This window comes from Malus domestica, chromosome 04, assembly GCF_042453785.1.
Source record: "Malus domestica chromosome 04, GDT2T_hap1".
NCBI classification, from domain to species: domain Eukaryota; kingdom Viridiplantae; phylum Streptophyta; class Magnoliopsida; order Rosales; family Rosaceae; genus Malus; species Malus domestica.
The window spans coordinates 26,653,825-26,671,783 of NC_091664.1; the positions used below are offsets into that span (position 1 = coordinate 26,653,825).

General features: G+C 41.9%; 2 protein-coding genes across 7 annotated transcripts; one reads left to right on the plus strand and one right to left on the minus strand.

Moving 5' to 3' along the window:
- Nucleotides 1-375: 375 nt before the first annotated feature.
- LOC103433807 (protein SCARECROW-like) lies at nt 376-4,167 on the plus strand. The gene is made up of 2 exons (XM_008372097.4): nt 376-2,838; nt 3,550-4,167. The coding sequence occupies exons 1-2, from the start codon at nt 809-811 to the stop codon at nt 4,007-4,009; spliced, it is 2,490 nt and encodes an 829-aa protein (XP_008370319.3). The 5' UTR covers nt 376-808; the 3' UTR covers nt 4,010-4,167.
- Nucleotides 4,168-4,706: 539 nt separating this feature from the next.
- Nucleotides 4,707-15,790, minus strand: LOC103433805 (probable galacturonosyltransferase 7). 6 transcript variants are annotated; one of them, XR_011580185.1, is made up of 11 exons: nt 15,097-15,785; nt 14,937-14,968; nt 14,778-14,828; nt 14,629-14,688; nt 7,561-7,723; nt 7,417-7,475; nt 7,003-7,304; nt 6,337-6,694; nt 5,724-6,242; nt 5,121-5,518; nt 4,707-5,019 (listed from the first exon to the last, which is right to left on the minus strand). XR_011580185.1 is itself a non-coding variant. In XM_070820750.1 (10 exons), the coding sequence occupies exons 1-10, from the start codon at nt 15,239-15,241 to the stop codon at nt 5,240-5,242; spliced, it is 1,968 nt and encodes a 655-aa protein (XP_070676851.1). In that variant the 5' UTR covers nt 15,242-15,790; the 3' UTR covers nt 4,707-5,239. The 6 variants fall into 6 exon arrangements, 4 of the variants coding, with proteins under 4 accessions (XP_070676851.1, XP_070676852.1, XP_070676853.1 ...); XR_011580186.1 differs by lacking the exon at nt 14,778-14,828 and having other exon boundaries at nt 7,417-7,466; nt 15,097-15,673; XM_070820750.1 differs by having other exon boundaries at nt 4,707-5,518; nt 15,097-15,790.
- Between the last annotated feature and the right edge of the window lie 2,169 nt (nt 15,791-17,959).

The following is a 17,959-nucleotide window of genomic DNA, read 5'->3' on the forward strand; positions in this document are numbered from 1 at the left end:
TTTAATTAAGGGAACTTTAATGAAAATCTCTTGGTATTGTTTATTTTAACGAAAAACTACATTTTTACATAAAAAATTCAATCCTGGTAGGCTGGTACTATTTACTTTACTCTTTATTTTGTCCTTATATTTAAAATTCAAAGTTTTCAAACTCTTTTCATTAGTTTTCCTTTTAATTAATGGATAATGTTAAAGAGACTAAATTTCTAAATCAAATTTGTAGCCAAATATTATAATTATTGATAATTTAATTATTACTTAAGTATTGATCAATATGGTACACATCATTAGTTGGAAATTTAATTTAATAATTTAGCTCGCCTAGCATTACCCATAATTAAATTCATCCATCCACAAACAGACGTTTAGCTAATTGCCATTAATCCCATTCTCCCAGCATGAGCAACCCTCTCGCCACCCTCTCCCTCCCCTTTTTCTTCTCGGTTCTGAAAAAATCCCAGATGCATCCAAGGGACATAGCTACGGCGTACTTACATTATTTAAACTAGCTTACCACTTGGGACCTCGTGTTTTGCTTTGAAATACTTCGAGCTAGAGAGAGAAAGACACGCTCTGAGAGATTTAAGAGAGAGAAGAAGAAGGAATCCCAAAGCCGCTGTCCCAATCTTTACACCGTTATCTGTTTGGGACATTGCAATCCCCCTCCTTCCTCCCATTGCCAAGATCCCATTTTTATTACCAATCCAATCCATGAAGAAACCTAAACATCAAACACCTTCTCCTCCCTTTGTCCCAGTACTATTTAGTCCCGTTAGGTCGTCCTCCAGGATCTCCAGTAATCTTCCCAATGGCTGCTTGTGCTCTCCTCGGTGACAATGTCGGCGACCACATCAGCGGCAATGGCAGCAATAACAACAACAGCAGTAGCCACGGCGGCGGTGGAGGAAGCCCTTCTTGTCCTATGAACAACAGTACTACCAATTCCAACAGCAGCAGCGTCGAGCAGCAGCCAACCAAGATGGTGAGAAAGCGCATGGCGTCCGAGATCGAAGTCCAAACCACCCCGACAAGCAGAACCGCCGGTTCGGACTATTTCCGGCTCTCCCGCCGCGGGGTTATTAATAATAGTCCGCCAGCCCAGCCGGTATATCCAAACCCAAATCAAAATCCAAACCCCAGTAAAGTGAATAGTAGTATGTTTTATCCCAACTACTCCACTATGCTGTTACCCGTACCATCTTCCACAAATTTGACCGCATTGACGTCAGCTGGTGGGGCTTTATTGTCACCTGCTTCTCCTTCTCCTTCCCCTTCTCCTTCTCCTTCTTCCGCTGCAGCAGCTGGCAGCTGGGGTCCTATCGATCCATTGTCGTTTCATCGCCCTCTTTCGATTCAGCCGACAACGACGTCCACCCAGATCACTACCACTCCGGCCGTTTGTGGGTTTTCTGGTCTGCCCTTGTTCCCACCAGAAAAGACTCCTCCGTCGAATCCTACTACCGCTGCTACTACTATTTCCGCCATGGAAGACGGCTCCTCTGCCGCCACGGCATGGATAGACGGGATCATAAAGGACCTCATCCACAGCTCCACCAACGTCTCCATCCCCCAGCTGATTCACAATGTTAGGGAGATTATCTTCCCTTGCAACCCCAGCCTCGCGGCGCTCCTCGAGTACAGACTCCGGTCCATATCCGAGCCGCCGCCTCCTCTGCCTCTTCCAGTCCCGAGCTTTAATCCGACCCCAATCCCGGACATGAGGAGGAGACAACAAGGTGGTCCTGGCCCTGGGGCTCTTAAGCTCAATCTGGACTCTGGTGCCCTACATGATGTCGCAATCTTCAACACATCAACGGCGGATAACAATGACTTGTACTTGCAGTCGTGGTCTGGAGGTGGCGGAGGTGGCGGAGGGGTTGGGCTGTCCCTACCCCAACCCAACCCTACTCCTGTCCCTATGACCTGCAACCAAACAAACCCACATCACCAAAGCCCTTCCTTTAATCAGACAATTCATCAAACACAAGACAAACAATTAGAAAACTCGTCATCCTCTTCCCCTGCGGCGGAGTCCACCACCCCAACCGCTGCACCCGCACCCACAACCGCTACCGCCACAGCCCCGCCGCAACCAACAACCTCCGCAGTCTCCCTACTCAGAGAGAAAAAAGAAGAGATGCGGCAGCAAAAGCGAGACGAGGAAGGCCTACACCTCCTCACCCTCCTCCTCCAATGCGCGGAGGCCGTCTCCGCAGATAACTACGACGAAGCCACCAAAATGCTCCTCGAAATTTCCGAGCTCTCCACCCCATTCGGCACCTCCGCCCAGCGCGTCGCGGCCTACTTCTCCGAAGCCATGTCAGCCCGCCTCGTCAGCTCCTGCCTCGGCATCTACGCCTCCCTCCCTCACTCCTCCGTCCCCATCACCTACACCCAAAAAATGGTCTCCGCCTTCCAAGTCTTCAACGGCATCAGCCCCTTCGTCAAGTTTTCCCACTTCACCGCCAATCAGGCGATCCAGGAGGCGTTCGAGCGGGAGGACAGGGTCCACATCGTCGATCTCGACATTATGCAGGGCCTCCAATGGCCCGGGCTGTTCCACATCCTGGCCTCCAGACCCGGTGGTCCTCCATACGTCAGGCTCACCGGGCTCGGGACCTCAATGGAGGCCCTGGAGGCCACGGGGAAGCGGTTGTCCGATTTCGCAGACAAGCTAGGGCTTCCGTTCGAGTTCTTCCCCGTGGCGGAGAAAGTTGGGAACTTGGACCCGGAGAGGCTGAATATCAGCAAGAGAGAGGCTGTGGCGGTGCACTGGCTGCAGCATTCGCTTTACGATATCACGGGTTCCGATTCCAACACGCTCTGGCTTTTGCAGAGGTAACGTCTCTTCAATCCAGTTCAATCCAATCCGATTGATTTCTTGCTTTTCCACTTTTCTGGTTAAATATAGGATGAAAATTCGAACTGGGTTTCTTTTGGGTTGCACTTTTTGGTGTCTTTGATCGATGTTGGTGATCAAAGTATCGAACTTTAATAAGCACTAGCTAGCGCTGACTAATTGTTAAACAAATAATGTTATTGGGTTTAGATCAATTGCAACTTTCATGCGCTTTTCAAATCTAGTAACTGCAAAAAGCTGCACCTTCATAGTGGGAAAGAAGCAAAAATTAAAGATTTGATATTTTTTCCTTTTAAAAAAGAGATATTTTGAGATTCTAAACTTCCATTTTCTCTGCACTGTTCGGTTTATTTCTGGTTTTTAGATTGAAAAAGTGGAAGGAGATTCAGAAAGAATTAAACAAAAGCGTGCTTCAACAGAAAATGAGCGTTCGAAAATAATTATTGTATTCTAATATGTGTTCGAGATTCAAACTTGGAAATTGAAAAACTCAAAAAAGACTTCAGAAGTAGAATTAAACAAGAGTGTGCGTCGCGTTCGGAAATAATTTCCACGTTTTAATTCACTGGCAAGATTCAAACTTAGGTGCAAGGGTCGGACTAATGTCTAATGGCTGCATATTTTATTAGATGTTGCAGCACATGTTTATTATGATTTGTTTTTTTATTTTTCTGTTACTATTGATTCAGATTGGCGCCAAAAGTGGTAACGGTGGTGGAGCAAGACCTGAGCCACGCGGGCTCGTTCTTGGGCCGGTTTGTGGAGGCCATACACTACTACTCTGCCCTGTTTGATTCCTTGGGAGCGAGCTACAGCGAAGAGAGCGAGGAGAGGCACGTGGTGGAGCAGCAGCTGCTCTCTAGAGAGATTCGTAACGTTTTAGCAGTGGGCGGGCCGTCGAGGAGCGGAGAGGTGAAGTTCCACAATTGGAGGGAGAAGTTTCAGCAGAGCGGGTTCAGGGGCATTTCCCTGGCGGGAAATGCGGCAACTCAGGCCACCTTGCTGCTCGGGATGTTCCCTTCCGACGGGTACACTCTGGTGGAGGACAATGGGACTCTCAAGCTTGGGTGGAAGGATCTCTGCTTGCTCACCGCTTCCGCATGGCGGCCGCCGTTTCATGCCGCCGCCAATCCGAACCTTCACTACTGAGATGCTTTTGTCCATGTATGTATGCATATGATGTTTGGTGAGGGTGCAGGGTTCTAGGCGGTTGATGAGTATGAATGTATTATCTTGTTATGCTTAATTACCATCATTACCCCACTTTAATCTTTTTTAATTGAAATCGATTTTGTGTTTTGGAAGAATCTTGGGTTTTAGGGTCTATAGCCTTCGGGCCTTACTCGGGGTACTTTGGGATTTGGGTAGGGAGAGACTAGGCCTTCTACCTTCATGCGACGTTACCAAGTCTGAAAATTCTCTCCCGTACATTTTTTGCTGTCAGTGAGCGGTTGAGATTTAACCAAGTGAGCTGTGGTTAAATCTCAACCTTTCATTGTTGCCGTCAGGCTGTTGCCAAAACCCTGTACATTGTTGCCTTGCGTTTTAGTCTAGTCTATCTCAGTCCTGGTGTGGCTTCATGATCCTCTAGGACCAACTCATGCTTCTTAAGTTGTCAAAACGCATATGCTACTATCTTACCACATTTTATTAACACGCAACCCAAACCCTATCATGGGACATCATTAAAAATGCAAAATTTCGAGTAGTATCATTCTCATTTTTAACGTATATTTCATTTACTAAACACACAAAGGTTGAAATAAATAAGTGAACCCTGTCGAAGGTGTAACTAAACATGCTAGACCAGAGATCTGGAGAGGAAGATGAAGACGACAACACACAATTTTGATAATGATTAAATTGATTTGTTCAGAGAACAACAAAATACAATTTATAAAGGAAATAGTCCCCTGATATCACCTAAAAAAAAAAAAAAATTGAAAACAATTAAATAAAATAAAAATACAATATGGTAATTGAATCACATTGGACAAACAAATAATAGCTACCACCCTTTCCTTTTGCACAGCTTTCTTCTTAAGCATACAACTTCCCCTTCAAATCACTTCCACCGGAACCGTCCGTCGGATCACCTTTCGTTCTCCTACTGCGGTAACCTCAGAAGCTTCAGCTGCCATCCCGGGAGCTTCGTCCTTCTGCTATTTCCAGAAAGAAAAATAAAATTTTATGAGTCCTTTATTTACCAAAAGAATTAACTTGATGTGTGTGAAACTCGGGGCAGGTATCACTTCCTCGCCTTGGAAGCTTTGATAACAAAATTCTCAGCACCCGAAAAATAAGTCATCCATCGGTTAGTGCTTCTGGAGCCCCCGTGTTTCATATAACCTCTGGTAGTGAACACAGACAATCAGCTCATCATGAATTCACATTGCAGTCGCTCAAGAACTGATCTTCTCGGTTCAGAAAAATCTTCCAGTAACCTTTGTATTTTGGGATCCCTAACTCAAGCCAAGGTTTCATCTTCCCGTTATAGTGCAACACTGCGGCTTTCTTTATCGGATAAACATCTATGTTATAGTCATGACCTAACCCAGAGATAGCCCATGAACCATCAAGAGGATAAATGAAGCCCCGAAAGGTAAGCAAACTTGCATGCAGAGCAGCGGCTTCATTTCCCCCCTCTTGCGTCGTCACCTGCTCATGCTAACATGTCAGAAAATGCGAATGACAATGATGGTTTTGATTGACAATAACATTTCACCAAAGACGATGAAACCCAAAGGGGTCAAGCATTCAATCCTAACTCTAAAAGTTAATGTTTTTTTCCCCTCTTTGTTAAACATTGATTTAAAAAATTGCAATGAATATAGGTATTAGGTAAATTTAAGATGTCACTGACCTCCGTTACAAACTTTTTGTAAGTTTCAGTGAGATCGAGCTTTCTCCACTTAACCAGATCAATCACATTCAATCCAGACATCCAAGCGCATGAATTTTTATCGAAACTGTTCTTGCCAAGAACGCTCTTCAGGAGACTTAACTTCACTGAGCACAACTGCACAGCAGCATTAACTTTCCCTTCCATGTTGAGGCTCCATAGTGCAGACAAGTCCTGCTGGACAACAACATCATCATCCAGAACCACAACTTTCTCCAAATTCTGGAATATCTCAGGGAGAAGATAGTGCGAGTGAGAAAAGGTAGATAAGTATTCCGTTCTGGATTGGGCATCAATGCTATAGGAAACACGGAACTCCAAAGGCAGTGAAAGATATAGTTTGCGGTTGTCTAGATTAAGCTGCTCAATGTTTAACACCTCAACCGTGGCTTCCTTGTAAGTATTTCTGAAAAACCAGAGTTTCATTGCAAAGTAATTCTCTTGATCCGTGAGCACGTGAAAAACCAGTTTCCCACTATCCTGAAACATAAAAAAATTCGTTAATCGGAGTCATCACAAGAAATGAAGCTAACTAGCAGCAAAATATGTACGTTAAGAAAGAATAAATACATACTTTTGCATGCATTACTGTTGAGTTGATTACAACTGAGGATGCAAGTACGTTAGTGGAGAATATGACATAGTGCTGGAATGCACGATTAACGTATTTGTCAGCCAGAGAGGAGTCGGTATCGTCAAGAGAAGATCTGAAATATTCCAGAGTCAGTCTCATTGACAGGCAATGGTGGCTCTTTGGCATAGTCTGGACAGCCAGTTGGTAGAGAAAGACACTTTGTTTCATGTGGAAGTTAGCTTCATCCTCAGTCATATCATATATTTGTCTCAGTTTCTTGTCAACATTATTACAATCCACGCGGAATGTTTTGGCTTTGGCTATTGAAGCTTGCAACCTCTGTAGCTTCTTCTCAATCCTGATGAAACAATTGGCACCGTGCTTAGTTCAGTGGAGAAGCTGGAAACATTGTCAATAGCCCAAGATGAAAGAAATCTATGAAAACCAGTATAGGATTGCCCTAGAATGAGATTAAAAATATAAAACAGCAGCATAATCTTGTAAGAAAGAAGAATGAATTCTGAGAACTTGTGCATTTTCAAGGTGGATTTGACAACCAAATTCAACCAGCAGATCTTAAAACGTCAATTGTAAGTACAAACCCCTTTTTGTTGTCATTGAATGAGCGGAAAATGGGAATATAAACGAATAGTTTCCATGACTTACTGTGGGGGAAGATCAACATCTGTAGTACTTTCACTAAGAACACGCTCCACCTCCTGAATGTTTTGTCTCAACTCACGAGACAACTTGTCCTGTGATGGAAGTTTCGCGATACTAGGAAAATATGCTCGAGCCACAAATAGTTGATCCTTCAATCTCTTCACCATAGCATCCTTCATGTCTTCTCTATGTTGTTCACGCCAAAGGCAGTAGCTCCCAAACTTCAACTCGCATGATTTTCCACTTTGATCCACACCACCTTTCGCATAATCAATGATTTGAGGTGAGTTACCAGCTTTAGAGTTCTGCCACAAAGATCCAAATTAAACAGAGCAGAAGGCAATAGCTATACAAGAACAGAATCTGTTAGCATGTTAATCAGATTCCAAGGAAAAAAGATGGCTGATTCATGCATACATTTTCAATGGGAAGTGAGTGCGGACCATCATGAGGTGGAGCTGAAACTCCTGCAGTTACTGAAAACAAAATTCGAGTTAGAATCTATTACTTGGCAAGTAAAAAGGATAGACAAACCTTAGAAGGCATTGAACATTAACAGGCCTTTTGATTGTTCATTGTTGTGGATGACACTGGCTTGTTCGTTGCTGTGAACGACACTGGTTTGTTCATTGTTGTGAACCACACTGGCTTGTTCATTGTTGTGAACGGCACTGATATTTTTGGTTTCATTTTCAGCTTTATGTGAAATATTCTTTAGTATATCCTGGCACAAAACAAATAAAGGTAGAGAAATCAATCAGGTCATTGAAGACTTTGAGATGCCTGAATCACATCACTCAAATTATTGACCTTGTTTGTAGACCACAACAACAACAACAACAACAAAGCCTTTTCCCACTAAGTGGGGTCGGCTATATGAATCCTAGAACGCCATTGCGCTCGGTTTTGTGTCATGTCCTCCGTTAGAACCAAGTACTCTAAGTCTTTTCTTAGAGTCTCTTCCAAAGTTTTCCTAGGTCTTCCTCTACCCCTTTGGCCCTGAACCTCTGTCCCGTAGTCACATCTTCGAACCGGAGCGTCAGTAGGCCTTCTTTGCACCTGTCCAAATCACCGGAACCGATTTTCTCTCATCTTTCCTTCAATTTTGGCCACTCCTACTTTACCTCGAATATCCTCATTTCCAATCTTATCATTTCTTGTGTGCCCACACATCCCACGAAGCATCCTCGTCTCCGCCACACCCATTTTGTGTACGTGTTGATGCTTCACCGCCCAACATTCTGTGCCATACAACATCGCTGGCCTTATTGCCGTCCTATAAAATTTTCCCTTGAGCTTCAGTGGCCTACGACGGTCACACAACCCGCCGGATGCACTCTTACACTTCATCTATCCAACTTCTATTCTATGGTTGAGATCTCTCTCTAATTCTCCGTTCTCTTGCACGATATATCCTAGGTAGCGAAAACGGTCGCTTTTTGTGATATTCGCTAGATTGCTCCGATCATTAGTGTGGATAAGTATATAAATGGATATAGATAGGAAAGCAAACACAAGATGTACGTGGTTCACCCAGATTGGCTACGTCCACGGAATAGAGGAGTTCTCATTAATTGTGAAGGGTTTACACAAGTACATAGGTTCCAGCTTTCCTTTAGTGAGTACAGGTGAATGATTTAGTACAAATGACATTAGGAAATATTGTGGGAGAATGATCTCGTAATCACGAAACTTCTAAGTATCGGAATGTGGTATCGTCTTGACTTGCCTTATCTGTCTCATAGGTAGATGTGGCATCTTCTCTGGAAGTACTCTTCCTCCATCCAGGAGTGGTATCTTTAACTGGTGGAGATGCACAAGGTAATGTATCAATTTCACTTGAAGCTTACTTGTAGTTTCAGGCTTGGTCAAGCGCGATACAAACCATGTAGTAGGAGTCCCTCAAGTTGCCGAGCTAGGGGATTTGCTGAAAGAGGTGACAGACAAGGTAAGCAATCAGAGCTCCGGCTGATTGTTCACATTCTCCCTATCTTGCAGGCAGCATGAAGGATAAAGAGAAGAAAAATGAGAAGAGATGATATGGGATACTTTTGCTTTTGAAGAAGTAACTTTCCACAGGCTTATTCTTGAACTGAGCTGGAGGGTTTTCTGGTTTCCTCCAGAGTATAAGGCCGACTGAAGAATTTGAGGGTCAAAACAAGTCCATCAAATCTAGAGTACGTTCGACCCTACTGATATGGGATACTTTTGCTTTGACAGAGTAATGGATGTATCGGCACGTGTGCTGTTACGCTTGTCTCCACATGCTTCCTTGTATCCTTCTCACTTGCCCTATCTGTTCCTCAGGCAGATGCGGTATCTTCCCTGGAAGCATAAGATGTTGAAGATGAGTACTCGAGAGCAATGCCAGGTAAGTAAGTTCCAAGCAGTCAGTTCCTGGCTGGAAGCTTGATTCCAAGTGCTGACTGATTGCTCTCTTTCTCCTTGTCTTGCACGTAAGAACAAGGCCAAAGGAAAAGACAGGGAAAAAGCATGATATGGGATACTCTTGCTTTTAACCCTGATGATATGAGATATTCTTGCTCTAGTATAACTTGTTTGCAGAGGTATTATCGGGGGGAAAGAAAGCTGAATATTTCAAAAGGCTTCGTTGAGAGTGCCCTCTCATATATGAGGAAGGGTTGAGCATTTTTGCAGGTCTGTCTGTCCGTTGGGGATGGAGGTTGACATATATAGGAGTCTCCTTAACAACAAGTAGTAATGCTATTCCTTTACCCTGTCAGAGCACTTTGAAAAAGTGGTCTGTGGTATGTAGAAAGCTGATGTTGCGTGTGAAGATTACAGACAGCTTTATCCAAGGAGATCCGGCTCTTGTAGTTGGGAAAGTGTTGCCTCTTCGGTTTTCGAACAAGCAATCCTATCAGGGATCTGGCTCTCGAGATTCGGAGAACGATGTCTCTTCGATTTTTGAGAAAGCAATCATGCTGGGGGTCTGGCTCTCGAGATTCGGAGAGCGGTGTCTCTTCGATTTTTGAGAAAGTAATCATGTTGGGAGTTTGGCTCTCGAGATTCGGAGGGCGGTGCCTCTTCGATTTTGGAGCAAGCAATCTTGTTGGGAGTGTTTTCTCGAATGTGAGTAAAGGTTGGCCATGCTTGCTAGTCTACCTTGCCACGAAGCACAGAGGTTGACACACAGGGACTTTCCAATTATCCAGCAATGGTACTGTTCCTTTACCCTCTCTTCGATTTTTGAGAAAGTAGTCATGTTGGGAGTCTGGCTCTCGAGATTCGGAGGACGGTGCCTCTTCGATTTTGGAGCAAGCAATCTTGTTGGGAGTGTTTTCTCGAATGTGAGTAAAGGTTGGGCATGTTTGCTAGTCTACCTTGCCACGAAGCACAGAGGTTGACACACAGGGACTTTCCAATTATCCAGCAGTGATACTGTTCCTTTACCCTTGTGGGTAATAATATGGGGTAGCTAGACCTTCAAAATTTATGTGTCTAAACTTTGTTAGTGCTGTTTCTTTGCTATTCTTTTACCCGTCTTGGTCAGAGCGATGTAGTGGAAGCTGCAAGCTTCACGTGCTCAACTTTGGCAGAGAACTTTGGCAAAGTTATCTGTGATACACATGAGCTACTATTGCGTGTGGGAAGTGGGTGATTGAACAGTAAGACTCATGTGCTTTCTACTTCACCAGAAGTCTTCGACAGAATGCCCATAATTTCCGCAAAGCTGAGTGTGCGTGTGACAGGTGCTGCCAAGGCTGGAAAAGTAGGTGCCTCTTCGATTTCTGAGATCGGCCCTCGTGGTCTCTGAGTAGCCCAACTTTTGAGAAAGCAAGCGCCTCTTCGATTTCTGAGATCGGCCTTCGTGGTCTTTGAGCAGCCCAACTTTTGAGAAAGCAGACGCCTCTTCGATTTCTGAGATCGACCCTCGTGGTCTCTGAGCAGCCCAGCTTTTGAGAAAGCAAACGCCTCTTCGATTTCTGAGCAGGCGCCTCTTCGATTTTTGAAGCTCCGTCGAGTGCAGATTTTTATAGGGGCTGGCATTAAGTTCCAAAGCACACTTGAATCTCCACCAGTAGAAGCTCCATTCTTACACTTCTAAGATCTTGATTTGTTCGACCTCTTCTCTCTTCAACACCTTTGAAAATGTCTGGCCCCTCCGACCGTCGTTTTGACTTGAACCTTGTTGAAGAGGCAGCCCCGCCTTCTCCAGACAACATATGGCGCCCATCCTTCGTCTCCCCTACTGGTCCTCTTACTGTTGGGGATTCCGTTATGAAGAATGATATGACCGCTGCGGTGGTGGCCAGGAACCTTCTCACTCCCAAAGATAACAGACTACTTTCCAAACGATCTGATGAGTTAGCTGTTAAGGATTCTCTGGCTCTCAGTGTTCAGTGTGCAGGTTCTGTGTCTAATATGGCCCAACGCCTATTTGCTCGAACCCGCCAAGTTGAATCATTGGCGGCTGAAGTGATGAGTCTCAAACAGGAGATTAGAGGGCTCAAGCATGAGAATAAACAGTTGCACCGTCTCGCACATGACTATGCTACAAACATGAAGAGGAAGCTGGACCAGATGAAGGAATCTGATGGTCAGGTTTTACTTGATCATCAGAGATTTGTGGGTTTGTTCCAAAGGCATTTATTGCCTTCGTCTTCTGGGGCTGTACCGCGTAATGAAGCTCCAAATGATCAACCTCTGATGCCTCCTCCTTCTAGGGTTCTGTCCAGTACTGAGGCTCCGAATGATCCCCCTCCGGTGCCTTCTCTTTCTGGGGCTCCACCGACTGCTGCGACTTCTCCTAAGCAACATTTGTGAAGGCTCTCTCTTGTTTGTTTATTTTGACTTATGTATATGTACATATTTGTAGCTTATCGGGGATATCAATAAATAAGCTTTCCTTCATTTCAACGTATTGTGTTAAATACACCAAAGCCTTCTTCGCTAAGTTCTTTGAATTTTCTTTTGTTGGAGCTTTGTGAGTGGAGCATGTAGGTTGAGGTAGTGTTCCCTTAATTTCCTGAGTGACGAAAACTTCTCGGTTAGAGACTTGGAAAATCCAAGTCACTGAGTGGGATCGGCTACATGAATCTTAGAACGCCATTGTGCTCGGTCCTGTGTCATGTCCTTCGTTAGATCCAAGTACTCTAAGTCTTTTCTTAGGGTCTCTTCCAAAGTTTTCCTAGGTCTTCCTCTACCCCTTCGGCCTTGAACCTCTGTCCCATAGTCACATCTTCTAATCGGAGCGTCAGTAGGCCTTCTTTGCACATGTCCAAACCACCGTAACCGATTTTCTCTCATCTTTCCTTCAATTTCGGCTACTCCTACTTTACCCCGGATATCCTCATTCCTAATCTTATCCTTTCTCGTGTGCCCACACATCCAACGAAGCATCCTCATCTCCGCTACACCCATTTTGTGTACGTGTTGATGCTTCACCGCCCAACATTCTGTGCCATACAGCATCGCCGGCCTTATTGCCGTCCTATAAAATTTTCCCTTGAGCTTCAGTGGCATACGGCGGTCACACAACACGCCGGATGCACTCTTCCACTTCATCCATCCAGCTTGTATTCTATGGTTGAGATCTCCATCTAATTCTCCGTTCTTTTGCAAGATAGATCCTAGGTAACGAAAACGATCGCTCTTTGGTATTTCTTGATCACCGATCCTTACCCCTAACTCGTTTTGGCCTCCATTTGCACTGAACTTGCACTCCATATATTCTGTCTTTGATCGGCTTAGGCGAAGACCTTTAGATTCCAACACTTCTTTCCAAAGGTTAAGCTTTGCATTTACCCCTTCCTGAGTTTCATCTATCAACACTATATCGTCTGCGAAAAGCATACACCAAGGAATATCATCTTGAATATGTCCTGTTAACTCATCCATTACCAACGCAAAAAGGTAAGGACTTAAGGATGAGCCTTGATGTAATCCTACAGTTATGGGAAAGCTTTCAGTTTGTCCTTCATGAGTTCTTACGGCAGTCTTTGCTCCTTCATACATATCCTTTATAGCTTGGATATATGCTACTCGTACTCCTTTCTTCTCTAAAATCCTCCAAAGAATGTCTCTTGGGACCCTATCGTACGCTTTCTCCAAATCTATAAAGACCATGTGTAAATCCTTTTTCCCATCTCTATATCTTTCCATCAATCTTCGTAAGAGATAGATTGCCTCCATGGTTGAGCGCCCTGGCATGAACCCGAATTGGTTGTCCGAAACCCGTGTCTCTTGCCTCAATCTATGCTCAATGACTCTCTCCCAGAGCTTCATTGTATGACTCATTAGCTTAATACCCCTATAGTTCATGCAATTTTGTACGTCGCCCTTATTCTTGTAGGAATAAAATATTGCTGCAATGGTTCCTATAGGCCTTAAATGCCAAACACGAGAGTCAAAAAATTAAAGGAAAACTAATGAAAAGGGCTTGAAAACTTTGAGTTTTAATGATAAGGACAAAATAAAGGGTAAAGTGAATAGTACCAGGTTTGACTTTTTCATGTAAAAATATGATTTTTCGTTAAAGTGAACAGTACCATGGGCTTTTCGTTAAAACTCCCAAAAATTAATTCTCATATCATGGACTAGTGAATGGCTGCCTTAGCCCAAACCACAAGAACCTGGATAGGCGGGTGTTCCTAAGATAAAAATTCTGTTAATTAGGCAGCAACTATGAAAGACTGGGAAGACCCGTGAAACAAATAGAACCACAGATGGAGAAACTAGTGTGGTAAATTATAAACATATTTCTTCACTGTGGATCTTCAATTTTCTCATCTCAAAGACAGATTAAATGCCAAGACTTACAGAAAAAAATTTGTATGTGCCCATAATTAGTTTTCAGATTCTCCGAAGGTACACATATCCTACAGTTAGAAACATACAATATAGGGCCACGGATTTCCCCATCAAGTACAATTCACAAGAACCAATCAAAAGCTTATGATCTTTGGTAACTGAACAAAACAGTTGTACTTGTCCTAATTCGAAAGGAAGTGTCTATTGGTTACTATAGTGTTTATTCCTCAAGCTCCTGAACTAAAAAGTCTAAAACACATCCTGAATAACTCTTAGACGTGTTAGAATAATTCAAAGCCCACTGGCACATTAATCCAGTTATTGGATCTAGCCAACGCCTAAACATAGAGAAAGAAAAATCAAAACCTGCTAATTGCATGTGACTCGTAAATTTGTTGTTATGAATTAAAATGTAGAAGTACTCCAATGTTTCAAAGCTTATTTTCTATTATTGCTGTATTTTCCCATAGTTTTAACACTTTTTAGAGGACCACACCAACACTTAAAAGTTCTTAGATGACCTGGGTGGATGAGGAAGTTGATGAATACCGTATGTAAATTCTTTCCGTCCCCTTACACATTAATAGTTAAGATTTTCCAGCATCACAACTCTTAAATAGATAAACAAATTCCTAGCAGAATTTATCTCAACGAGACACAATGTCTAATTTTGAAGAATTTTAACACGTAAACATTGCCCTTATCAATAAATATCATACATTTCAGTAGCATTTGTCTGGAAGCTAAGTGATGATTCATATACAAGCCTATTTCCCTAGAACTAACTAAGCATTGTATCAAATGAAAAGCAGCGGCACCATCAAAAACCTAACATCAGAGCAGTAAGCAACGAACCTTTGAAAGGGTTGGTGTGAAATTTTTCACGAAATCATCTACATGCTTCGAACCGCCCCCCTGCAAGAAACCAAATAATCAGTAATTTATCTTCACCAATGTGTTTCTACCCGTGAATTAGATTTACAAAGCTGGCTAGTATAGTTTACCACTGACAGATTAGAACCATTTATGATGATTTTTGTACCATATCCTCCGATCTGACACCGATTCGAAAATTCGAAAAAGAAAAATAAAACAGATCAACACCAAGAATGTAGGATACAGAAAACAATTCCAAATTAACAAAACAAAGTTCTACTTCTTACTGAAGGCGAATTTCGTTGTTCTGGTACATATCCTGCATATTATGAACAAATAGAACAAATCAAGACTTGAGAGAGATCCAAAACTACCATTGCAAAAGCAAAATCGGATCTGAGAGAAACAGATCTAGAGAGAGAGAGAGAGAGAGAGAGAGAGAGTTACCGGGAGGGTGAAAGCCATTGTGAAGGCCGAGAAGGAAGAGAAGAGGAACGAGCATGGAAAGAAAAACCAGACCCAACACTCCAATCACCAACCCCTTCCATCGCCGCTTCCCGGAATAGCTACCACCCGCAACCCCGCCCTTCATTGCTCCGCCAGCCCCTTCTAATCCGATTTCATTGCCGCGATTAAGCACCAAATCCACCACAATTAACACTAATCCTTCTCCTTCTTCTTCCCTTCCTCCTCCTCCGGTTGTTGTTGCAGTGTCAATATCAAATGCGAAGTCCCACTCGCACTCGCACTCCCAAACGCCGTCGCGGTCGCCGTCGCATCAACAAGTGAAACGCGGTGTTTCCTCTGTGGCATGAATCATTATTTCTAATGATTTGATTGGTTGTTTCTGAGCTCACTGTCTCTCTCACTTGGATTCCGAATCAACGGCTGGATGGGATGGGATTCGACTGGATTGGACAGTCCGGCACGGATTGGATTTTCCTACTTTTAGCACAACAAACTGTGATCTTGTTCTTCCTTTTTTTTCTGAAAAGAAAAAGAGAAGAACAGAAGAGCTTACCGTGGTCTCGGGCTTTTTGGTGGGATTAAATTTTTTATCCCTTGCGGTTAATATTTATTTATTTTTTGTTTGTTATTTTTTTTGGGTCAGATCCAATTCTCTAACGTTTGTGAGGATATCACTCGTCACTACTCCTATTCCTTTTTTTAAAGCAAAAAGTAGGAGCAATATCCCATGTGTATATATACAGACCCGTAGCGTTATTATTTTAGATTTGTGTTTCTAAATGAAAACATAGGCTATCTACAATAATGGAGGGTTAAATGTAGTGCTTAACTATGTTTTAGCCCATCAAATTTTACGATTATTTTAGGGCTAAATTTTTCTATCTCCAACTATGCAAGGCTATATTTTATTTCTTTGATATTATATTACTTTACAAACTTATGGCTTGTTTGTATGTGCTTTTAAAATGACTAAAAGCACTTTTAGAGAAAATATTTTTAGGTTCCAAAAGCACTTGAAGTGTTTTCTGTAAGAAACACCAGTAATGTGCTTCTTCTAAGAAGCATTTTAAATGTTTTTTCAGGATTTACTTGCATCTTTACTAAAGATTGGTTCTAAAAACATTTTCACCAAAAGTGTTTTCAGTCATTTTAAAAGCACATCCAAACGAGCTCTTAATCTATCTTTAGGCTGCATGTTGCATTAGATGACGCCAAACTTATTAGTCATTTTAAAAGCACATTCAAACAAGCTCTTAGTCTATCTTGAGGCTGCATGTTGCATTCGATGACACCAAACTTAGTCTGATTCTTTTAGCCTTATTCTCTTTAGCCCTTTGATTTGCGACTAATTTTGTCAATTTTACATCTAGTTGTAGCCTTAGCCCTTGACTGGAGATGACCTACATAGAACGAGTCCATCGCCACCGTAAAATTTTAGTCCAGTGTTATGCTTAAGTTTATCTACACATGACTCGTCAGAATGAAATGAAAATGACAATAAATTTGTTCCATACAAGTTGTTCTTGTGTATTTGGTACAGGTAAACCTGTTTTCTACCCAATAAACTATGTAGAGTACACTTATACATTTTATTTATTACATACTTTTTTTATTGTTTCAATTCTATTTATGTTCTGTAGTTAACTATGGTATTTAAATTTCAGAAATGGCACCAAAATACAAAAAATAGAGGCAGTTGCTTGCCCGATGATCTATTAATTTTCTCGATTTATTAAACTAGTCTTTGTCATTTAATTTTTTTTGTCCACAAAACAGTCCTTTTTTTTTTGAAAGAACATAAAACAGTCCTTTTATTCTAATAAAAATTAAATAGTGTTCCTTGATTTGGATGATGAAATAAGTCTTTATCATTACCTACTTTTTTATCAGATTTTGCCTTATATTTGAAATCTAACAATAGGGGGTAAAATTAATTTTAGAGAGAAAAAGATGGAAGGATTGCTAGTAGATAATTAAATAAATGTTAGAATTGGGTAATTAAGGTACGAAAAAATTGTTATGGCTCATTTGAGAGTGTGTTTAAAATAACGATTGAAAGCGTTTGTAATGAAAATATTTTTAGGTCTCAAAGCACTTGAAGAGCTATCTTGCAGGAAACGCTTTAAGTGTTTTTCTAGGATTCACTTGCATTTTTATTAAAAATGATTTCAAAAGCCTTTTCATCAAAAAAACTTTCAACTGTTTTAAAAGCTTTCAAACAAACGCTTAATTGTTGATGTACGCTTGCTCATATTTTCATTTTTGTTTTTTGTTTTGTGAAAATGTGATTATTGAGTAACACTCACCCACTTTTGCGACCATTGAGTTTTACACCATTTATAAGCAGTTTCACCATTTATTAATTTACGTAAGTCATTTTATTGAATATTTAATCATGTGAAGCAAGTGGCTCTTTACTATAACGTGAAAAGATGTTGAGCCCTTGCATGACGACGTAAGTTCAAACTTCGTCGGTAACAAAATTTATCGTTTGATAAAAAAAACATAAAAATCAACCAATAAATATTTGTGACCACGATCAGATCCGTTTTGACAGTCGGAACATCTCTTAGATGGCTTACATAAATTTTTAAAAGCTACGTTTGCAGCGAAAATGACAGCTAAAAGTAAATTTTACAATAAATTTTGGATAATCGTAAACCCGATTACAAATCGTGAGTGTTAGCTCAAACTTTCAGTAAAAATTCAACTGTTGAGTTTTCAAACAATATTTTTCCTAGAAGAAATGTTAGAAATCACGTTTAAAGAAGTCTTGCATCAAATCCAAAAGATCTAAGACACAATGTAAAAATATTACATGCCTATTTGTCAGTTGAAATCA